This window comes from Physella acuta, unplaced genomic scaffold (genome assembly GCF_028476545.2).
Source record: "Physella acuta isolate Inbredline_101_S28 unplaced genomic scaffold, ASM2847654v3 ptg000179l, whole genome shotgun sequence".
NCBI classification, from domain to species: domain Eukaryota; kingdom Metazoa; phylum Mollusca; class Gastropoda; family Physidae; genus Physella; species Physella acuta.
The window spans coordinates 503487-529244 of NW_026731698.1; the positions used below are offsets into that span (position 1 = coordinate 503487).

A 25758-nucleotide genomic window follows, 5' to 3' on the forward strand; every position below is an offset into this window, starting at 1 on the left:
TGATCACTTGTATACTAGACCCAGCCATTTAAGTAAATCTAAGTTAATAAAAGATTGTTTTTATCGATTTTCATTAAAATTTAAAAAAAAAAAGTATTTTAAAAATATGAAATACCTACAATGAATCAATTTTAAAAAATAATTATAAATGCAAGCATAACAGTTCACAAACTTAACTCGCGTGATGTATTTATAGACAAACTCCTGACATGTTATTTATGGACAAACCCTAAAAAACACACGCAACAATTGTGCTAATTTTAAACAATGCAATGTTTTTAATTTTATCACAGCCATTTGTGATGCAATGAAATTGTTTACATGAATGAAATCAAAGGAGAATCATTTATTTACACTGCGAACACCAGTCTAAATTTCTCATCAATCTGCATGGGAAGCTTTCCAAAGTCGTCTAGACTGCTGTGGACTAATGTGACCCTGTGAAGAAAACAGTTGACCAATTCTGACGTGTGGGAATCATAAAGTAAATCTAAATTTGTATCCCTATGCACCTGTTTAATAATGCAAATAATTAAATGATTATCTACCCAGAATTCAGGTATATCTTTTTAAAAAGATAACATTAATAAACTATAGAGAATAAATAAAAAACAAAATGAGTGTTCAGACCTGGTGTATAAAGACTGTTTCTCTACTATATCAAAATAGTTTTCTATGAAAAAACCCCACTACTGATGTCTAAATGTAACACATAATTAATGCATGATTTTAACTTTTAAGTACAAATTTTAAACAGTAATTAAACTATAATTTAATTTACCATTAAAATATTGAAAATTCTGATTTTTTAAAAAAGGAAGCCTAATTATTATCTACTTAACATTGTAAAGTTCATTTAAAGCTAATTTGTTAAACTAAAATGTTTTTTTAGTTCAGATACAGAAAATCTTTATTAAATATAAATTAAATTGTACATATTAAATATTAAACAAAATAATAGACCTAAAATTAGTCTTTCAAACACCATGTGAAACAATACATGCTTTTAACATTCAAATCGGAGTATATAAACTAAATTTTCAACAATGCACCATAAGTCTGTTGGTTAATTAAAATTATAAGCAGTATATCTGACACAAAGAAATAAGAGAAGAAATAATTTTACTATCAAATATATACAGTGGCAGTTCAGGAATAGAGCATCGGCAACATTATTAATTCAATATATTTTTGAACTTGATATGAGCATATAAAATGCAATTATGCCACAATATATATATATATATATATATATATATATATATATATATATATATATATATATATATATATATATATATATATATATATATATATATATATATATATATATATATATATATATATATATATATATATATATATATATATATATATATATATTCATATCATAGCTCATAGAATAATGAATGTTGTCCTTTTCTCGAAAAGTAGCCAACTAGTGTGAGTTTACCATTCATAAAATTTATATAATTTAAGTGAAATGTGTTGAAACAAATTTCTGTAAATATGTAAACACATTCTAAAAATATATTCAGCCTCATTTTCACAGATTGTCCAGCAACACAAGCATTATATCAATAAGTTTACTATTCAACAAATTATCCTTAAAGTAGTCCAGCTGAGCATTAATTACTTACTATAAAATCTAAATGACATGCACAGTATTAGTGATAAAATCATCATGGGAAATGAAGTGAACACTTCTTTAACTTTAGTTCAGAAAAGTAAAATTATAACGTGCCCTACTTAAAACGGAAGTTGCAGTTAGGTAAAATATTTTAATTTTCTGTAGTTGTAAATAGATGCCTTAGTAACCTATTATATTAAAGCTAAGAATACAAACAAAATGCATGAAAATGCTTATAAGTGTCACACTTATACTGACGCATTCCAAATGTTTTACTGTTTGGAATAAACCGACACACTGTCACAGTCTTTTTACAACCTATTTTAAAAACATGACTTCATCTTATTTATATCTTATACAATAAAAGATATTGAAGATATATAACATTTAAAAATCCTATAATTTTAAAGAGAAGGTCTGTTCAATAATGTACCAGAGGATTTATTTTAGGGTGGAATACATCCTATGACAAAAAATATCTGTCAAATGATGTGCTTGTTGTAAGACCAACTAAAATTTGTGAACATGCTGTTAACAAGAGCATCAGTGATTGCAAGATCCAGCTTGTGAGAGATATACGAAATGTTTCAAGTAGAATTTTAAATATTATGGCAAACTGTAGTTTTACAATGGCCAGTTTGTGAGAGATGTACTAGATCTAAATATTTCAAGTAGAATTGTTAAGTATTATGGCAAACAGCAGTACTACAGCGGCCAGCTTTTGAGAGATGTACTTAATGTTTCAAGTAGAATTGTTAAATATTACGGCAAACAGCGGTATTACAGCGGCCAATGGTGAGAATGTTTCAAATAGAATTATTAAGTATTATGGCAAACAAGCACATCAACAACTTTCTAAGCATGTTGCATAAGTTTTCAAATTTTTTTTCAATTATAATCTAGTGAATTATTCTATTAACATATTAAAGTACAGTTATTATGGCAACTTAGCTAATATCAATTAGACTACATTAGTAAAGCTTTATTAGTGTAACACCGTCAGATACCTATCATTAATCAATCAACAAAAAAAAAAAACAACAACCAGTGTTTATGTATTGGTCAAACCTCTAGCTCCTAAAGAAAACATCTGAATATAGGAACCTAAAAGCTAATTGAGCTCTCAGAAACTAAACTAAACTTTCCAATTATAAGGTAGCAGATGCCATCACCAGTGAAGGAAAAATACACAAAAACTATAATGTGATATTTAGCCTTACGTAATGGTGGACCTAATAAGGTCCAAACTCGTAACCTTGGCGACTACCACCACTTTCAGTAGTACTGACCTGGTTACTGGACAACTTTCGTTCCACCACCTGTAGCAAATTGAAATAAAATTGTTATGAGCAAAGTTTGAGGTTAAATTAATTAGAAGTAAATCTAATTTTTAAACTTGAAATTAAAAAGATAATGCTTGACACCGAACACAATTAATTCTGAGTATCCAGAAAACAAAATAAAACAAATAATGCTAAGCTCAAATGACCTTGAAAATTAACCCTTTAGTCTATTCATGCTATGAATGAGGACAATCAAATGATTATTACAAAAAAAAAAAAAAAAGAGTTAGGCCTAAAGATGCTTATAAATACAATTTTGGCACAAAAACATTCTGTTTAATCAATGTCATTACCTTATCAAAAAACTTGGATAACTTTACAGCATTTGTTGAGCCTGGTGCTAAGTATTTTACCTGTAAACTGTCCTGAAATTTGTAATAAGTGCTTTAAAACAGCTCTGTTAAGGCAATACAATGGTAATATGAGAAAATACCTAGACATGCTACTATTTATTTGATAATGATAATAAAAACTGCACTGAACTCAACAATATATTACTAGTTAAGAGCAAAAAGACTATGATAAGACTTGAAAGTTTGACAAACTAAATTAAACTCATCAGCCCCACATTCCTCCGCTATATGGGATGAACGGAAAGCATTTTTTTCTCTTAAAGATTGTGCTGAATCAACTTTGGTGCCAATGACTAGAATCGGTGTCTGATTGCCAACAAATTGCTCTGGGTCAAAATCATATCTACAAAAAAAATTGACAGAAGTGAAATCCAAATCGTTAACATTTATCACAATGCTTTCTATGGATAGTAAACAGTACAACAATAGCACATATTATAAAATTGTGTACATAAATATATACTTTCTTTTAAGTTTTATCTAAACTCACCCATTATTTTGTTTGATATCATCTTTATTTAATGTTTCAGCTAGCCACTTGCGCAGGTTTTGGTGAGATTTACGGTTGGTTAAATCGTGAACTAGAATTATACCTGAAAATGGTCAAATGTTTTTATCGTGAAGTTAAACAAGATCAGATAGAATAGGATATCTTAATAATGTGATAATAATAATACACACAATAGTTACAACTAGTAACAGTCAGAATAACTATTTTGTCAATGTTAATGTATAGTTAACAATGCAAAGTATAAGTAAAGAGAATAGCTAACCTTGAACTTGGTGATAAAAAATGGACCTGCTATTGGCATGGCTAGCTGCACCTCCTATATCCCAGAGCTCAACAAAAAAATCTTTTTCTAAAGGTGTTCCTGCTCTGTACTCGTGCAACTGAAAATAAAAGGCAGCAACAATTTAAATCATTTAAACAATAGGAAAGAGATATTTTAGAATAATAAAAATGAATAATAGAGAAATACTTATATTTAATATTAAATATCAGTTTAAAACACTGGTTGTTTAATAAAATGTGTAGCAACAGTGAGGTTTTAAAAACTTAAGAACTAAGATCAAGCTCACTTTAACTTCAACTGAACAACCAATTGTTGCTGTTGGGGTGTAGCAAGGTTCATTGTGGCAGATAATGTGAACAAGTGATGTTTTACCAACTCCTGCAATATGTCAGTAAAGAACATTAAAATCAATGCAGTAGGGTCTACAGTCTTACACACACACACAATGACTACAGACACAGAACACTTTCAGACTACAGTCACTACATTAACTATAGTCACACTCACTACTCGACAACTACACTACTAGTACTACACTACAATTTACTCAACTTTAAGTTTTAAAGTTGAGTCAACTTTACTCACTCATTTATCTATATGATAGTATTTAGTATATGATATGCAGATACTATTACTATTACTTAGTATTTAGTAAGTATTTAGATCTAAATAGTATTTTATTTACTAGTATTTACTATTTAGAATCTAGTATTTACTCAGTTACTGATTGAACTGGAAGACAAAATTTAAATTTTATACCTAGGCCTAGTCTAGGGCCTAATTTTTTAAAGGAAGTGGCTATTCGGACCCGGGTCCCAAAAGCGTCGGCCGCTATTAGGACTCCAATACATAAACATCTTCACAAAAAGCCAGACCACCTTAAAATGACATCACAGCTCAGCCTACAACCCCCCCCCCCCCATCCCCCTCAAAATTGGAGTTGAATTTTTCTTAAAACAGCGATATTGTTCCCAATTATTTCTGAACTCTTGTCAAAATAGTGTTTTAATAAATATTATTACAGTTCATTAAAACATGATTCTAAGGTTTCTAAAAATAAGGGCTAAAATTAATTTTCTAGCATTGCTTTTTTAAAATGCAAAATTGTGACGTCACATCAACTGAACACCACCCCCCTCTCTCCCTCATCACACACCGTCACATAATTACGGACCCCCCCCCCTTCACGAGATTATAGTATTTATAGTACTGACAATCTAAAATAAAATCGGACATTGGTATCTTCAGCCCACCATACATGTGAATACAGGTTATGCGTATCTAATACTAATAGGACAAATAACTATAATTATACCGGGTCCCAATAGCGGCGGCCGCTATAAGGACTCGCTAATAAAACTAATAATATTAGGCCTAATTTAATTAATAATTAATACTAATAGTTTCGCTGTCTGTCTATCTATCTATCTGACAAGAACGCTCTAGAGAAAACACAAGGAAAATAAAAACATGCATAGTAATTCAAAAAACGAAGTATGACGTCGACACATTTAGCACAGAGTAGAAAATAATCTCAAGCCGGATAGTGCACACATTAATATGACGGTGGTGTGTGGGGGGGTGGCAGAGGCGTATCCAGGTTTTCGTTGTAGGGGGAGCGAAAAGAGCAAAAAAGGCGCCGAATTTTTAACACGTTCTATATACGTGTATTATATATATATATATATATATATATATATATATATATATATATATATATATATATATATATATATATATATATATATATATGTATATATATATATATATATATATATATGTATATATATATGTATATATATATATATATATATGTATATATATATATATATATATATATATATATATATATATATATATATATATATATATATATATATATATATATATATATATATATATATATATATATATATTAGCTGTATGTTGTTGCTTCGCTATGATGTAAAATAAATTGAAAGTAGCACTCTGAAGAAATTTAAAAAACATACACATTGTAGGCCGAGAAAACAAAAAAATTTAGGCTGGCAAAACAAAAAAAATCACTCTAAACAAAAGACAAATATACACACACTACAACCAAAAACAATGAACGCAACATAATCTGTTTTGTAATCCTTGTAAAACAAATTACATAATAATTCCTGGGACATCAAGACTAGCGAAAAGGGGAAATAATCACTCTTTTAATATAAATATGTATATGTCTACACATTTAATTATAAATATCAAAACAACTCAATAATTACTTAATAATCTAATAAAGTAGCTTAACGCTATTCGGTTTTACAAAAATATTTTGTCTACAATCAGAATTAAATATATTGTTATTATAAATGCTAAAGTATTACAGCATAATGAAAGTTTTTTTTAATAAGAGTTGGTATAAAACCCAGCTTTTCAGTTTAAAAGTATAAAATCCGGATAAATAGCCTACAGATAACCAATATATAGGACTTGCATTTCAGATCATACATGTAAAGTAATCAACCGACTTTTTGTGTTCTTTAAAGATCATTTTTTTAACATAATGATAAGTGGTTCAATGGAGATGGACGGCGAACCGTCAAGGCATAAAACACCATTGGCGTTGGACAAACAGACCGCACTTTGTAACACTGTTATCTGACCGGTAGGGTGATCAATAGCTACTCACACGGTCAAGCGGTCAGTTAAATGATGGAGGGTGAACTTGGTGTCGAGAAAGGGGTAGGGGGGGGATAAAAAAAAGTCACGCGACACTAAACATACTTTTATGGGTATAAAAGTGGTACTACAATAGAGGTTTTTTAAACATTGCAATGCATCTTAATGGTTATTTTTAGAATGGCAAACTGATGCAGCTGTTAATACGTGTTGTAAACGTAGACACTACTAGACTAGTACAATAATGCTTTATTGCTGCATGAAAAGAAATCTTGTGATTTACATAGATGTGCCGACCAAAAATATTTTTAAACAAATATCATTGTTTAAAACTTTGAGTTTAAAAAGTTTCCAAAAAGGCGCCACTTTGCTGAAAATGGCCAGAGGGGGAGCGGCCGCTCCCCCTGCTCCCCCCCTGCGTACGCTACTGGGGGGTGGGTTGGTTTCAGTGTTTCTTTCAGACTTTTTCTTCCCTGGAGAGGGGTGGTGGTACTTGAAATTTTCGGGGGCGGGGGTAGAATTTTCTGGGAGGGGGCGGACACTGGAAAAAGTATATAATTATATTTCGTTAAATGGGACGGTAGACATGTTTTTATTTGGGGGGGGGGGGGGTGGAGGGGTGGGGGGGGGTGGTGTGTGGGGGGGTGGGTTGGTTTGAGTGTTTCTTTCAGACTTTTTCCTCCCCGGAGAGGGGTGGGGGTACTTGAAATTTTCGGGGGCGGGGGTAGAATTTTCTGGGAGGGGGCGGACATTGGAAAAAGTATATAATTATATTTCGTTGGGGGGTGGGGGGTGGGGAGGGGGGGGGGTGGGGGGTGGTTTTAGTTTAGAGAAAAGAGACAGCACTATCAGCCTAGCGCTTGTTGTATCCTTCCTCAACGGGCCATTTTTCTCGTTAATAATATTAGGCCTATAGGTAAATAAAATTAATAAATATATTATCCATTTTATTAGCATCTTGTGTTAAAATAATGATGAGAATTGGCGAGATAAACAGTTCTTTAATTTGTCGTGGATAGGACCCTTAAAATAAACGTAGAAACCGTCAGAAAACGACGCGTGACGTTTCAGGGTCAGAGGTCAATCCAGCCATCTAAGCAACAAACCGGCCTAATAAATATAAGGCCGATTCTAGCCGGAATAAGATATGCATGCGATACGCATGCGCAATGGAGAGAAACTACGACTTGCCTTAGCGGCGATGTTTTCGATGGTACTGCGCATGCGTGTGTTTACAACCGCAGAACCCTAACACCAACCCTAATCCTATCATTAACCCTAACCCTAATCCTATCATTAACCCTAACCCTAATCCTATCCCTAATCCTATCCCTAATCCTACCCCTAACCCTCATTCTAGCCCTAACCCTAGCCATAGGTCACTGCGCATGCGCAGAGCTATCTTTTGCCGACTAAGTGGAGACGTTCTGACCGGGATTCAAAGGGTCGATTCTAAATATTATCCAAATCTTCTTCCGAGTAGACACTTCGTAAATAATATAATAGCGGCCGACGCGGCTATCGGCTATTAGCCGCTATTGGGACCCGGGTCCGAATAGACGCATCCTTTTTTAAAATATAAAGCCGAACACTAACAAAAGATGTTTTATTATGTCCTTGTTGAGTTTAGGGACGATATTTCGAGTCGTCCCTTTGAATCCCGGACAGATCGTCCCCCCGGCGTGGCCTCAGCCAACCGGCGGGCTCGTTGCATTGAGTTAAATATAAACTCAAAACAATAATATAAACAATCTCCTTTTAGGTCGGTCAGGCCACATACCAGGCACGCACAGTGTTGTGTGTCGTGCCTTAACCAAAATAAACTATCTCCCTTCATTATCATTAGATATATTTCATTAGTTAATTAATTAATTAATTAATTAGCTAATTTATAAAATTATGTATGATGCTATAGCATTAGGTAAGTTACAGTAAGTATCATTTTTTAAACTATGTATTTGTACTATAAAGAAACAGCTTCGTTGTTTGAATACCACCCCTTCCCCTTCTTGAACTCAAAGTTCAACTTTTAACCCCGTTCGTAGAGACATGCGGTATGTTGTAAGGCGGCGGGTGGGTAGGGTATATACTCATTGAAGAAAAAATCCACCGTGGTGCGTGTTATTGGCCTTGGGCCTTCGGTGACGTTGTTGGCGTTTGCTGTGAGGGGGAGAGGGGTGTGTTATATCCGTTTAAAAAAAATCGCAACATGGTATTGGCCTATGATGACGTCGGCGCAAGCGGGGAGGGGGGGGGGGCACTTTTTTTTTTTAAAACCAAGAACTAGGCGTTTAAAGGCTGTAATGAAAATCAAGGACTGGTTTAGCCATGATGTCGAATTTAACGAGTGATGCTTGCTGGGTCTATCATCATACGATTGCTTGGCGATGGGAATCTCGTCAAGCTCAGTTTACATTTACAGTGAACTATTGGGATGCTGTCATGCACAAAGTAACAGCTACCGAATGTAGCACTTAAAACATCGAGTGCATCCCGCTCATTATAAATTTGAAATACAAGTTATGGATTGCCCAAAAACTTGAAGGACTATCAGAATATATGCATTGTATTATAACATTAATCATTACAATATAACTAAAATGTGTATCCAAATATTTTTAGGCTAACAGGATCTGCATTTAAATAAACAAGACCTATTAGGCTACTTTTGCATGGTAGCACAACTACATTTTTAGATTTCATAATGAGTAGCCTAGTCGTGCATTAAAGGGCTGTACTCAATAACAATGAAAAAAATGAAATGCCGGCTTCAAACTTCAAGCTATGATTTCCCCGTATTCTTCTACTAGAAATATAGCTCCGTTGTTCTAATGACCTCACCCTCCTCCTCTCACCTAGTTCAATTTAAAGTTACACTTTCAACCCCGGTAGGATGCGTGAGCTACTGATGACCTAACTATTGAAAAAAAAAACTATTCTGGCGTTAAATTGCCCTCCCCTACTCGCAGCACTTTGGGGCCATACACATCAGGAAGGTCTAGGTCGGTGTTGTATCTCGTGCAAATTTACTCACAACACGACTACACACTATGGTTGTATCCAGGACTAAAGCTGCGACACTCGCATAGAGTTGGATTTATTCGTTAGATCATTGTGCTTCAAATTCTGTTTCAATATTGGATTAGATGGATATAAAATATAATGTTGGAATTCAGTTAGTTTGTTATATTATATTTATCTAAATGTCGTGTACCATCAGAAACTAAATTGGTTGACAAGACACATGTGTAGGCTAAAGAATGACCTCTAGATCGAGCCAAAGATGGCTGGTTAAGGTTGACAAACTGTGGTTTTCAAATTTCATGGTGATGGTTTTCTAAAGGATTTTATTTTGTGCTTTCTTTGGGATTATTTTGTGTGATGTGATTATTCAGAAGTAATTTGTAAGTAGAAGCTTTTCACATCCAACCATTTTAACAGTTTGCGATTGATCTGCGGCTGGGCTGATTAATTTACATTTAGCAAAACTACACACTACACGGCGCCCTCAGGCCGTTGTTTCAGCATGCCCTACTAGTCAATTATAGACAAGTTTAGAATCAATACATAGAGCCAACACACCGATTTTTATTTAATAATCTTCAAGAGCCATTCCTCTAGGGTAGTTATTTTCACGAAATTGTCGTTTTCCATTTTGTTGTCAAGAAACTGGTATTTAGTTCACGAGAACGTATGAAAACCACTCATGCGTGACCGAAATCGTCGATTGGGTGCCTTCACGTGGTTTGACACGTGTTGACCTAGGCCATTGTTTACATCCAAAAATCACCCAAAACGGCCTTTTTTCGAAAAATTTGTTTGAAAAAATGGCTAAGTCCAGTTTGAAAAAGTGTCATTTTCGGGCCCATTTTAAAAAACGTAAAAAAATCCGAACTACACGTAGAAAAAAATGGCTTTTTCGGCCCTTTTTAGCTCCAAAAACGCGTCGCGTGACGTCACCGTGACGTCAGCCGCCAACCAAAACGCGGAGAAAGCGCGCGTTTGATTGGTTGGCGGCTGACACTATGAAATCCTCTAAGGACGATTCGAATGGTATACCGAGTTTAGTAAATAATTTGATAAAATAATGTATTAAAAGAAAATATTTTAAAAATAACAAACCAGAATCCCCAACAACTAGTACTTTCACTTTTTCTATGTCCGCCATTTTTGTTGATGTGTAAAACGAAAAATAACTTTTTAATCAAAAGAGTATGTTACAAGGTAGGTAACAAAAACTAAGTTTACTCCTTTATTTTATTGTTACCCCCCTTTCACTTTAAATCTAATTTTCACGAAATGAAATCGAATCAACGTGTTTCATTAGTTTCAATGTCAAAAATGCTTTATATGAAGAATTTGGACATACGATGTTTAATAAATTTCTTAAAAAAAAGCAAAAATTCCTAAAGTATAATTTTTCAGCAAATGTTTACTATTGTAATTTGCTTTGCAATACTAAAGTGAACATTGCAAGGAGAGAAAAGTCTAAAAGAAACACTACTCGATTAGGGGGGGGGGGGGGCGGAGTGTGTTTCAAATGTTCTTCCTTTATTTAGAATTTGAATTTGGCGGGAGTGGGGTGTGTGTCCTTGGAGTAGAGAATATAAAAAAAAGAACCTTCCCTATGAAGCTGGTAAACGCAGACCATACTTATTGATAACCTGCAATAGGTGTTCTTTATCATAGCACCTGTTCTGATCGAACACTCTGGACTCTTACACTTAAGAACATCGGTACTTAAGAACATCGTTACTTAAGAACATCGTTACTTAAGAACATCGCTACTTAAGAACATTGGCACTTAAGAACATCGGTACTTAAGAACATCGTTACTTAAGAACATCGTTACTTAAGAACATCGTTACTTAAGAACATCGCTACTTAAGAACATTGGCACTTAAGAACATCGTTACTTAATGACATCGTCACTTAAGAACATCGCTACTTAAGAACATCGGCACTTAAGGACATCGGCACCTACACACAAAAATTAAAAGGGCGTTTAACCATTGTTCTTGCCAAACTACCCAAACCTTAACCCATATTAAACCTTTACAAACGTTCGCCTGCATGAAAACAACAGTCCAATTGACCCCGCCGCCCCCCCCCCCCCTCTCCGACACTCAACATCCCGTGCATTAACATGGCTTAGGCTAATGCATAGTGTACACCAAATGAAAGTCGCTTGGCCATTGGCTAATCATATTATGCCCAGCATTACGATAATCTTCACTTATTGTTTTAATTTAACGACCCATTTACCACAAAATATAGGTCACATCTTTTAATAATATCAAATTACCATATTCTTATCAGTTAATTTTTTAAAATTCTTTAAATAGTATAGAAGATTATAATATATTCATCTGTAGCTTGATATTCCTTTTAATTCACTCATTCCTTCACTTTTAATTAATGGTTACTTCTTCATTCAAGTAACTCGCACTAGCCTAACTAACTGCATAGAAGAGCTTCATTTTTTTTTTGTTACATTAAACAAAATAAAAGCTTGCACTAGCCTAACTGCCTGTATGGAGCGGCTCCATTTTTAATGTCACATTTAAAATAATCAATTGCAATTACCAAGCTCGACTTTTTACACTTTATTTAAAAAAAAACAGTTGCGCTGGATCTGTGTTTGAATCGTTTAACTGCTATAATTAGGCATCGATTCCTTAAATGGACAGGTGTTGACACTACTGCAACTACGGGCAGGGGCGGAAGGTTTAGTTTTGTTTAAAAGATTTTCTTTGAAACTACTCGTTTTCAAGTCTATGTTTCGTGTAACGCCCTCCCCTGAAAGTGGTTTGCTATTCTATATTTGATCTAATGCCTTCCCCTGAAATTTGTTTTGTAGTCAATGTTTCATCTAATGCCCCCCCCCCTTACATACAGGCTCATTAGCTCAAGATGCGCTAATGCACGGCTACCTACCTATGTGTTGCACACGGCTACCTTCCTAACAAGCGGCTACCTACCTAACACACGGCTACCTACCTATGTGTAGCACACGGTTACCTTCCTAACACGCGGCTACCTACCTAACACACGGTTACCTACCTAACACACGGGTACCTACCTAACACACGGTTACCTACCTAACACACGGCTACCTACCTAACACACGGCTACCTACCTAACACACGACTACCTACCTAACACACGGCTACCTACCTAACACACGACTACCTACCTAACACATGGCTACCTACCTATGTGTGTACTATGCTAGTTTACGTTTAATATAGATCTAAATCTCAGTCATTCTAATAAAATATTGACTTGTTTAGTGTTTTAAGTAGAATATTTTTAGAAATTAAAAATAACTTTCTTAACTCACGTATACGCTTTTACTTTGGATAAAAATAATTACGGTTTCGTTAACATTTATTTAAATTAATATATAGCTTTCATACCACATGTACACTATTATCGTGGATAAAAACGATTATGTGAAACCGTTCAAACATTGTTCAGTAATTTATAAAAAAAAAAAAAAACCTTTCATAACACATGTAAATTATTATCGTGGATAAAAACGATTATACCGTTCAAATATTTTCAGAAATGAAAAATAACTTTCTTAACACATGTGTACACTGTTATCGTGGATAAAAAATAATTACGATACCGTTCAAATATTTTTGTGCTGCCCCTCAAAGCTCGCCGATAGGCTCCGCCTCTGCATCTTATTAGTTCATCAAAAGGATTGCAACTCTTTGAAGTGAGAGCTCCTCCACTCAGGAGACCAATGGCCATTGATTACTTTATTTGCTTCTGCGCAGTTTTTTTTTAACGAGAACGTTTGCTGGTACTGTTGTGGGGAAAACGATTTTTAGGAAAGAAATAAGATTAACGGCATTAAAAAGCATGCACACACTAAGTGTGCATATGTTAACGGTTTGAGTGTTAGGGATGTGAAATAAGAGTGGGGGGATGCGGTCTATCTCTGCACGCGATCACGTTCGCAGAAGTGGGTTTTTATCGACGTAAATTGTGTTTGTGGTAATGATGATATTATTATTAGCTCGAACATTTTTTTGTAAGGCGAACTCCCATTATGAAATTTATGGTAAAACGTTTTTTTTTTATTTATTACTTTCTCGTATATACGAAGTATAGAGAAAGTATTGTAATCGTGCACAAAAATCAATTGAAATTTTAACTATTTTCACCGTATTACACCTCAGTCCTTCATCACATCCGAAGTATAGAGGACTTATTTTAATCGGGCAAAAATTATCAATCCAGATTTATCAAAATTAAAAGGTTTTATGCGTATTCCAGTCTGAAAAACTGGGCTTTGCAATTCTGTCCGTATGTCTGTGTGTCTGTGTGTGTGTGTGTCCGTGTGTAAACACGATAACTTGAGTACCGTTACAGCTAGGTTGATGAAATTTCATATATAAGTATTTTATCAAAATCGTAGATCCGTATCAACTTTTGAGCGATTTCGGATAACCGGAAGTGGTACTTTTTCTACTTTGAATTTTTCAAAAGCCTATAACTTGAGTACTATTTCAGATAGATAAATGAAATTTGATATGTAAGTAAAAGATCTAATTCTCTACCTTCTGTCAAATTTTGAGAATTTTTCGTTGACCGGAAGTACTTATTTACGCTACTTCCGATTTCTCAAAAAACTAATGTAAATTTTAAAAGTACTAATAATATTGCGCACTATTATGCGCTTTTTTATTCGCGTTCACTTGGTGTGCAATTAATTTGTCTACGAGATTTTATTCTATTTTTAAAACTTTAAGTATTTAAAATGGATTAAAAATCATGTCTATAGCCCGAGTTCCCATCCCCTGTTATTTTATATAAGAATATTCGAGAAAGTTTAGGGGAGATCACTCCCGGTTTATCACATTTTTATTTCACAGTCGAAAGAAACGTGTGGACAAAGTGCTACGTTTTGTCGAGTATTCGTCACTGTATATTTATATACTAGACAAAAACACGTTAGTATACAAGTAAGGTTAAGGGTTTAGAGACTGGTCTATGGTTATGCAATTGTTTAATGTAGCTTGTCCGACCACATACCTGAATGTAAATAGTAGCACCCCCCTACCCCTAAAATCAGTATTTGGACAAATGGTAGGATTTCAAAACAATCAAGCTTGTATATATTACATGTAATAATTATCTTATATCCAACTTAATTGATTTCATACTACCCTCCTCGTAATTTAAAGTATTTATAGATAGCTACTCATTACATTACACACATTATTTAGTCATTTATCATACACCCATACAATAAAATAAAACCACATCTATGATTTAATTATATCCTGCAGTGTTATGTCAATAGCTCGTAATATAAAATTTTTTCTCTTCAATATTCATATAATAATATATGCATCTTTTTCATTATCAAATATATAAGTATAACATCCTTGGTTATGTATTGGGAATTTTTTTTTAATTTGACTGTTCACGTGCATTAAATATAACAAACTCAATTATATAAATAAATAAATAAATAAATAAGGTGATCAGCCCTACAAATTCTTCATAGTACCTCTGGTAACCTGGGTTTTTTAAAAAAAGGTTTTATTTCAATAAAAACATTTTTTCCCCATTAAATGAAAAAAAATCATTAAAAAACAAGACTAAAATGGAAAACAATTTTCAGTAATGCGTTAGGGCTATTGATTTAAAACAGCACGGTCGATTTCATTGAGTCATCTCCCTTTCTCCCATAATTTAATCAACTCGACCGTGTCGTGAATGACACCTCGATTCGGGTACTAAAGAGTTTTTTTCCCCTTACAAAACTCTAACACAAATTTTAAGTAAATAAAAATCGACAGCACCTGATCTAAACGCCCATGCTACTTATAAAAATTTGGATTCCTATGGCTCTAATATCCGGTACTAACTAATGTCTCACTGGAAAGAAAAAAAAGCCTTTTTTCTTTATTTTTTTTTTCCTCCAACGACGGCTGAAGACAAAACAATCAGTGATGGAAAAGTTGAAGGAAATCAATGGAAACCACAAGTAATTACGGTAGACCGGATGTCTTTGATCTCGTCGTTGATTGGACGTGTGGCATGCCGGTATTGAACCGTCGACAGAAATTCATTAGCCGCTGTGAGGTGTAAGGCCAAGGATTAGGACAGTGGTTCCCAACCTTTGTCGAGTGGCGACCCCCTTTCATAAAACGTAAGTGACCCGCGACCCCCATATAATTAACAAGTCGAAATTAGTAAAGAAAATAATTAGCACTAAATTAATATTTTCTAGTAGACCTTCATAATGAATTATTCTTGATAACTGTTTTAATACGATGAGCAAAATTACATGCTATTAACAAGCATTAACTAGCATTAAGAATTAAATTTTGCAAATTTAAGAATTCATCTTGTTATTCATCGGCAATGCTGGTAACATCAAGGAAAGCAGAGAATGGGTGACAATGCAGATTCTTCTTCTTACAGCTCGGGGAAAATAACGCCGCAGTTCGTTGTCAAGAGATTCAAGATGCACAGAATCCTTTAAAAAATGTATCTATCACACCACACTGCAGAGTTTCTCAAACATGGCAGTATTTCAAATATTTATTTTTCCTCGCCAATTTTGCAGCTTTGATAAAAATGCCCCGAGATTATCATGAAAAGAGATAATATTCGTTCCTTTATTATTTGTGTTGATGTTCGAATATATCTGCTAGGTATGATACTTTCTCCAACCACACAATGTCGTTAAAGTATATCAAAAGGTCTTGTTTCCTTGCACTTCCAAGAACATCTTGATTTTATCTTTCAATTCAAAAACACGATTGACATTTCCTATTGACAGCCAGCGTACTGAAACATGTCGCACCATCCGTACAAGCCCCACAGCCGTTTTCCCATTTTAATCATTCAGTTTCAAAAAAACGTATTTATTTTCTCCATGATATCTTCACAAAACATTTAGTCTTATTTGCTAACATCTGAATGAATATATTTCACAAAGACAAGCAATTGCGAACACGAACTCACGTCTGTCGATTCGTTAACTTGAAAATCAAACAATGGTGAAAGCTTGATTTCATTCTAAATTTGTCTTTTAATATAAGCCGCTGCATAGTATTATTAGACAGAGATATTTGTTGCATCTTTACTGCACTGGAGTCCCCTAGAATTAATTTTACCATCTTCAGCATACATGGTTTGATGAGATTTTCTCCTTTGTGTGAGAGGTTTTTTGCTTGGCAATTTCTGATACTACTTCATATGATGCTTGCACTAATGCTGTGGTTTCTTGGTGAAAACGTTCTGTTCGATCAAGTCTCTGACGTTTGCAAATAGCTTCATGCCGACGAAAGAACTATATATCTTTTTTGGTGTGTTCCGAATGACTCGTCTCAAATTGAAGTTTGGAAGTTTTCATAGACTCCTGACTAAGAACAACTTTGCACAGTACAAATTGTTTATTCTCTATTCCATTTCCAGTGATGTTACTAATGCCGAATTTCAAATATTTTTCTAAATATTTATGTTTTTTATTCACTGCTAGAGTTTAATCTACCAGTTGGCGACCCCCCAGAAAGCCCTTCGCGACCCCCAAGGGGGTCGCGACCCCCAGGTTGGGAACCCGTGGATTAGGATGTCTTGTCTACGGTCTACGGTCTAGGGCCAAGGATTGTAATGTCTTGTCCTACGGTCTACGGCCGATGGTTGGGATGTCTTGTCCTACAGTCTAAGGCCGATGGTTGGGATGTCTTGTCCTACAGTCTACGGTCTACGGCCAAGGATTGTGATGTCTTGTCCTATGGTCTACGGCCGATGGTTGAGATGTCTTGTCCTACGGTCTACGGTCTAGGGTTGGGATGTCTTGTTCTACGGTCTACGGTCTAGGGCCAAGGATTGGGATGTCTTGTCTACGGTCTAAATCCGATGGTTGAGAAGTCTTGTCTACGGTCTACGGTTGGGATGTCTTGTTCTACTGTCTACGGTCTAAGGCCGAGGGTTGTGATGTTCTACAGTCTAAGACCGAGGGTTGGGGTGTCTTGTCCTACGGTCTAAGGTCTAGGGTTGGGATGTCTTGTCTACGGTCTAAGGCCAAGGATTAGGATGTCTTGTCTTTTAGATTTGAACTTGCGCCGATCCATTTCAACGGCTTTTGCTTTACCTGTTTTACCTGAGAGGTGTGGTTGCGGTCATGCGCGCCATTGAAGTTCCAAAGGAATGAGAAACAAATAAAATATGTGTATTAAAAAAACAATGAAATGGTGTGTTTATGTATGTGCGTTGTGTGTGTGTGTGTTTGTTTGTGTATTGCATGCGTGGGTGTATGTGTTCGCGGTATAAAGACATTATAAACGACAAAGTTTAATAAACACATTTATATCAGTTGACATCTGCACTGAAGCAACTGTCATATGTGACTAACCTCATATTGTGAATGGGACAACAGGTGTTGGTGGCAGCTCTTGTTTTGTACTGCTATCAGTGCGTATAATATAACCCGTGTTTGAAATAGCGAGGCATTGAATATTTTTACTATTGTGTCCAATCCACCACACTACACATAAAATGGGAGATAACCATCAATTTTAAACCGAACGACCCATCCTCAAGAGTTACGGGCCTTTCCTCGAGAGTAACGGCCCATTGACTAGAGGAAAAGATGAATCCCGCAGATAGCGCTTTGGCCGCGTATGTTCACGTCGACTACAGTTGAAACCATTCAGATTTTAATATTCGTACGCGCTGGAAAAAGAAGAAGAAAAAAACCATGGTAAATTGAGATGCAGCGCAATATCAAGTAATTAAAAACTGTGTTATCGCCATGCCTAACCCACCCTCCCCGCACTAGGGCCGCAGCTGGGTTTTATATTTGATACATATCTACACCATTTCGTGTTTCCTGATGGTAGGCGATGATCGTTATCCTGTGACCTTGAACTTGGGTTCTTTAAAAAACAGGATGAAGACTATCTTGACGGAGGCGGTGGGGTGGGGTGGGGGAAGAGTACATACATACAGAAGGGGAATTCATCAATGTACCTTATCACATTGTTGGGCGTTTGGTTGTCTGTCATACACACACCTGAAAATATGACAGATGACACAAGCTTGTCATCAGACCACCTCGACAGATGTCATACGGCACATGTATGAAATCGGATCACCTGTATATGTTAAACATCAAGATGTACGTCATTGTCATTTGGACACCTAGACAAGTGACTCATGCAATGTTGTAAGCAAGTGAAGTGTGTGTTTATGGGTGAGACGGGACATGGGGGGGGGGGGGGGAATTAGAAACATGGACGTGCAAAATGTTAATGTCTCGCGCAAAGTGTTACATCAATGTTTGACGGTGCGCTCGTGTCGAATATATATATATATATATATATATATATATATATATATATATATATATATATATATATATATATATATATATATATATATATATATATATATATATATATATATACATTCGTGATTCGTGTGCTGATTCAATCAATCACCCCTACCACCCAGAAGGGCCCCTCTAACAGGTAATAAGCCAGTTAAACAACATCACTTACTGTCCCCAAACAATCCACCCTCACCCCCCCCCCCCCAACATAAACCACACCCCCTCCCCTCCCCCCAATCAATCGCAGCAACTAGCCGTTTTATTCCGTTATCAACACCGCCTCATTGTGTCTCTGATCTCGCCCCCGGTGTCAGCCTGACATTCGATGGTCCAATATTCAATCCCTATGTCTCCGCTGGGAGAGGGGGGATAAAAAAACAACACAGGGCCCTTTGATCTTCACCGCTCATGTTTGCTGGCCACCGTCGTGACCCGCCGGCTGTTTAAAGATAAAATATACGCCACATTGGGTCCAGAGAGCTAAGTAGCAGTCGTGGTATAATAGGGGGGGGGGGGGGGAATGAGGGAGGGTGGGGTGAGGGAGTGGGGCGGGGTGAGACGAGGGAGTTTGTTTGAGGTGGTGGAGGCAGATTTATATTTTCCTGGGTTTAGTTGTTAGGTTTTGCGAATTCGATGTCCCACGAACGGATGGTTACAGTGACACGTAGAGACAAAAACACACGGATAATCTGACATGAATGAAAGGACAAATGAACAAACTGACAAATGGATAAACTGACAAATGGATGAACTTACATATACTGATAAATACAATGACACATTCATAGATACATTAACAAATCTGTCGATACATTACCACGTGAATACTGCGACAAAATGATACATTACCTCTACGATACATCGACACGATGATTCATTAACATAAGGATGCGTTGACACTTTGATACAGTGATAAGTGGAAAAATGCAACATTGATATATTTACTCAAAATTCGAAAAACCCCATTCGTTCAAAACGTATCCACCAATAGTTTTGTATATGTATGTGTACAAGTGTTCACTTTCAGAGTTGAATAAGCATAATTTCGTGTACGCTAATGCCAAACATTTCATATGAAAGTTTGAACCCTATCCAGTGGGATTTTTTGGTTTTTCCGTTAGTTACACGAACCACTAGCACAACTGGACACTAGAGTCTCCAGGCTTTAGACCGGCTACTCACGTGATTGTTATCCCACTCGATGGGAACTGGGGGGGGGGTGACTGAATACCAGCAACAATGGGAAATGGGATCAAGCGCTCATGCAAGAAAACTCATCAGAGTGTCGCCATTGTGTTGTGTCCACACCCCACTTCGACTGGTCAAAAGGTTTGAATTCACGTCTGAAATTCGATCAAATGTTTTCAATTCGGTTTTCGATAACAAACTATTAAATTTAAAATGAAAAAAAAAAGCTTTAAAAAAATAATGGATAAGAAGTGTTTTTTAGAATGCAGATTAAATCTGAAAGAGGTATAGATTTCACGCCTAGATGCGTTGACTCCAATAAACGTTGGATCATACCCTCTTAAAGACTGCCACCAGTCCCTTTCCCTACCACAGTCCCTTTCCCTGCTCCGTGCCACCAGTCCCTTTCCCTGCTCCGTGCCACCAGTCCCTTTCCTGCTCCGTGCCACAAGTCCCTTTCCCTACTCCGTGCCACCAGTCCGTGCCACCAGTCCTTTTCCCTGCTCCGTGCCACCAGTCCCTTTCCCTGCTGCGTGCCACCCACCAGTCCCTTTCCCTGCTCCGTGCCACCAGTCCCATTCCCTGCTCCGTGCCACCATAGTTCTTGTGCCTAAAACACCCCCGGGGCATATAAATTTTATACTCAACATTTGTAATTGTATCAACATTAGGGAAAAAAATATCACCATAAAGCACGCGATGATTGGTTGGCCTTCACTTGATTAGCAGGCAGTACCCAGGGGCTACACTGCATGTCGAAGCTGATTAATGAACCGTGAAGTAGTTGGAGAATTCCTTTGAAGTGATTTCCATTGTTCGATATGTTTTATCGACAGCTAGTTGGTGGAAAAATCGTATATCACGTTGGCAAACTGGTAGAAAATCGTCTCTTTGTTGGATTCGTGCTAGGCTATCAGCTTAAAAACAGAACACTTTGATTTGGGTTTTTAAAAAATTTAAATTGGGAGAGAGTATATTTAAATTTTTTGTCTGCTTCACTGAAGACCCATTTACAGAATTAGCCAGAGTAGCAATCTCCATTTTGTGCTATGAGAAGATTATAAATACACTTCCGGTGCAGACAATATCCGGCGCCTGCGCAGTGAGGCCTCAAACGTTTTCGAACAGGCCACATCCGGCAGACTTCCGTTTTCAGGATTTATATTTTCAAAGCAAAGGAAAAACCATTTAAATTTAAGCAAATGATATTGTAGAAACCATTTAAGCAAATGATATTATAAAAACCATTTAAGCAAATGATATTGTAAAAACCATTTTAGCAAATGATATTATAAAAACCATTTACGCAACTGATATTGTAATTGTAACGCAATGTCTACAGGACGCTCTTAAAAGCTCTGAAATAGCTTACAAATGTTTATTTTAGCATATCTCGTTTGTACTATGTTACAAACTTTACTTGACAAAATGTTGAAATACAGTAGATTGTATTTGAAAAGAGTTATAAGAAAATGTAGAACCTTCTAAACTAAGTAAAACTTTCTCTAAATAAGGCATCTACCGCTACACCCCCCCCCCCCCATGTAGAAAACATAGGCTACTTTTACCAATGTCCGCCTCCCCCCCCCCCCCGAACGTAGTGGAATTCATGTAGAAAGCATAGGCTACTTTTACCAGTGTCCGCCCCCCCCCCCCCGCCCCAGGAAAATTTAGTCCGCCCCCCGAAAATATCAAGTGCCCTCCCCCCTCCCCCGGAGAAAAAAGTCTGGAAGAAACACTGTTAATCTAGACAACAGAATGTGTGTCGTAAAAAAATGTAACCATATGTAGATAATAATCTAGTGTTTGAACTAAATAATGTGGATAGAAATTTAATTAAAACAAAAAAATTCATTAAACTCCCGAGCCTTTGGTCGTACCATTTGGCAATTGGTATTGGGAATTTGGTCGCCAGGATATGATATGTTATTCAGCTATTGATCTTCGGGATTGATATTGGTTAGTTAGGCAACTCTGGTATTAGACAACCTAAAATTTAAAAAAACTAAACTCGCTGAACGTCTGCGGGCCTGTTGGTTGTTTTCGAGAGGAAATCATCTGTTTTCTATGAGAGGCATTCCATATTTTTTTTCTTAGGAGGGATGATCGTTAGACCACACAGGCTATTTGGAGGGAGGTGGGAGGGTTGGGGGTGAAGTCATATGTGATCTCACATTTTTAACTTTAAGAAGGAATTTTAAAAACTGAATTTTTTTACAGTTAATAATCATTCTTATATTGGGCGGTGTGTAAAGTCCTTAAAACAGAATGCTCAGGAAATATGTTCGGGTATGTACAGAAGTATTTCAAACCCTAGACAAAGCTTGGCCAAGTAGTGGACTATTTACCGAGCCGTACCCGCTAATTGCCAAAAGCGCGGGTTATCGTGGGTATTCTCACGACACGATGGCGCCAGGTGACGGCTCGTCACAATCTCTAGTGTTGTTTTATCACCTGAGTGGGCTCTTGTCCGGTTTTTTAAACGGTGAAATTAGTGTAACGATAATGTTTGTTGATTACAAGCTGATAAATATTGTTTATTAAACGTGGGAGATATTTTGTACACTTTAGAGACATCCAAATATGGTTAAAACAGTTCTGATGGTACCTAGCTTACGTTAGGGAAACAAAGGAGACTGGGCAATGTTCTGACCACACTATCTCTTCATATGCCGAGGTCTCTGAATCAGATGAGCCCTACTTTATCTGTGGTCAAACTAAACCCAAGTAGAGGGGACGATGTGGTCTAGATGTAGAGCGATAGACTTCTAACCCGAATGTTTCGCGTTCAAATCCGGGTCCAAATCAGTAGATCCTTTGATGAGCACCAGGTGACTGGGCATAGTGCTGACCACACTGTCCCATCGTATTTCGATGTCAAAGAAACAGGCGCTTCGCTTCACTTACCCCATAGACCGCAAGATTTGAAAGGGAACTTTACTTACTTAAACCCACTAAGGGCCATATAAACAACCAACAAATTGAGTCAAACAGAGGCCTCAATAGGATCAAAAGAGCCTAAGACCAATTGAAACAGCCACCAAATATATTAGAAACAGAAGTCATGAATGGTTAGTTTAAATAACCGCAGAGTATAGTACAATATCGCTAGTAAACATATTTAGATAGACTGCTCAAGTGTTGGATATAAAATGCTCTAGAAACCAGGAGAGTTAGTTCACGCTACTGTCTTAACTCATGCCTCGCCTAATTAAATTAATTAATTAATTAGGCCTCTAGATTTTAAGCGCCTGTCACAAATTTGCTAGTAATACCGCAAGACGCAGCGGTAAATTAATCTCTCACTATTCAATGCTACCGAAAAAAAAGTTAAGCTCCTTAATAATTTTAAGCTCCTTTTCTCAATGATGCTATCGCTGATGATTGTGTCCCCTCGTGGAATTAAGCTTTCAACAAGTTACGATTCTCCCAAATATTAGGCTCTTGCTTTAAGGAACATCGTACATTTTAGCTCCCAATGCACATTATTTTAACTATTCAACAAGTTACTGGCATAGATTAAGCTCCTGATGCACATCCCAAGTAATACATTAAGCTCATGCCCTGAAGTTCTTGGAAACTCCTGGAGAATCTCTAACTTCGTTGCGCCTAGTAAATCTTACGTACACAAGTTTTGTTAGGAGTAATATTATCGTGGGTCTTTTTGTCGGAAGTCCTTTTACCAATGAATCATCACATGCTGATTTATCACCAGCCGTTTAGTCCAGTTTAGTGAGACTATTTACACACTATTTTCATGATATTTACACACTATTTTCATCATAGTAACATCATATTTACATCATATTTACACAATATGTATATGATATTTACACATTATTTACATATTTACACATTATTTACCTGCTATTTACACAGAATTTACATATCTACACAGTATTTACATGATATTTGCACACTATTTACATATTCACACACTATTTACATATTTACACACTATGTACACATTTACACATGATAATTAAACACTATTTACATGATATTTCTGCACTATTTACAGAGGCGTAGCTAGGGGGGGCGGCCGCCCCGGGCGCCGACCCTATGGGGGCGCCAAAAGGGGTGGGAAAATTTTTTTAAACCTTATTTTATGCTGCAGTTTTGAATTATAAACTGTCTAAGTTAAGAAATGTAATGGCTACACGCATTTACATACTGATTTAACTGTTTTCTATCTTGATTTCTTAATGTAAAACATATACTCTTAAGAAACAGTGACCGGCAAAACCGCTTTGAAGCTTTTCCTAGATGGGGGGGGGGGGGGGCGCTTTTTCGAGACTTAAAAAGGAAGAATTTACACTAGATTGTTGAGTCGATAAACGTTACCACTATTAAAAGAAACCAATTGTATTAAAACGTATTGTACGATTGTTGAACTGTAAAATACGTTAGTGACTTTTATCAAGATGGTGCAGGGGGGCGCTTTTAGGCTAAATAAAATAGCAAAATTACACAGGATTCTGAGTAAACAACCTTTAGCTCTCAGAAAGAAACGAATTGTACTGTGCATTGTATAATTGTGTAACATTTTTAAAAAAAAAGTTAGTTACGTTAAAAACCGCTCTACAAACTTTGTCCAAGATGGTTGTGATGAGTGTGTGTGGGGGTGGGGGGGGGGGGCGCTTTTTTCGCTAACAAAAATCGCAAGTATTTGTACTGGATTGGTGAGTAGATAACTCTCTTAACACTTAGTAAAGAAACCAAGTGTATTAACGCGTAATGTACAATTTCAATAGCCAGTTTTGTTAAAAAAAAAGACGCGACTAGTTCTTTGTAAGATTCTTACGATTCTCTCAACTTCAACGTGAGAGATCAGATACTTTTGACCAGTGTTTCTTCCAGACTTTTTTCTCCGGGGGGGGGCACTTGAAATCTTCGGGGGGAGGGGGGAGGCGGTAAACTTTCTTCGGGGGGGGGGCGGACACTGTTAAAAGTATATATTTTCTAAATATAAATTATATAAATTTCATTTCGTTCGGGGGGGCGTAAAAATTTTTCCGGGGGGCATCGCCCCCCCGAAAAGATGCCTGGAAGAAACTGTGTGCGAGAAGGCAGGGCAAATCTGCGAAATCCAAGACTACGAGCTGTTAACATCCGTTGGATTCCAGTTTGTTTTCTCTAGCTTGTTTTGTCATACCATCAACCAATCAACGAAATACCCATGTCGTATTCCAATGTGAACAATAAATATTTCTGATAACTTCTTCTTGTATGTCACTTGTGTGTCCTTACTCTAACAAACTTCGAATCCAACTATGTACCATATCACAACAGAGATCGTTCAAAACTAGAACATAAAAGGCTGGTCTAAACATATTAGCGTTAGCTACAAACTACCCTCTAACACAGATCAGGCTTATTTTTTTTACTGACATTACTAATCTTTCGCAAAAAAAGTTAAACGCATCTTAATGGGAAT

At 36.3% G+C, this 25758-nt stretch overlaps 1 protein-coding gene across 2 annotated transcripts; it reads right to left on the reverse strand.

The window, feature by feature from the left end:
• Positions 1-255: 255 nt before the first annotated feature.
• LOC131936525 (rab-like protein 3) lies at positions 256-10977 on the reverse strand. Of its 2 annotated transcripts, none has more exons than XM_059293553.1 (8): positions 10889-10977; positions 4407-4498; positions 4100-4217; positions 3817-3919; positions 3519-3669; positions 3267-3338; positions 2920-2949; positions 256-438 (listed from the first exon to the last, which is right to left on the reverse strand). In XM_059293553.1, exons 1-8 carry the CDS (start codon positions 10932-10934, stop codon positions 382-384), a joined length of 669 nt encoding a protein of 222 aa, XP_059149536.1. In that variant the 5' UTR covers positions 10935-10977; the 3' UTR covers positions 256-381. The 2 variants fall into 2 exon arrangements, with proteins under 2 accessions (XP_059149536.1, XP_059149537.1); XM_059293554.1 differs by having other exon boundaries at positions 2851-2949.
• Positions 10978-25758: the final 14781 nt, after the last annotated feature.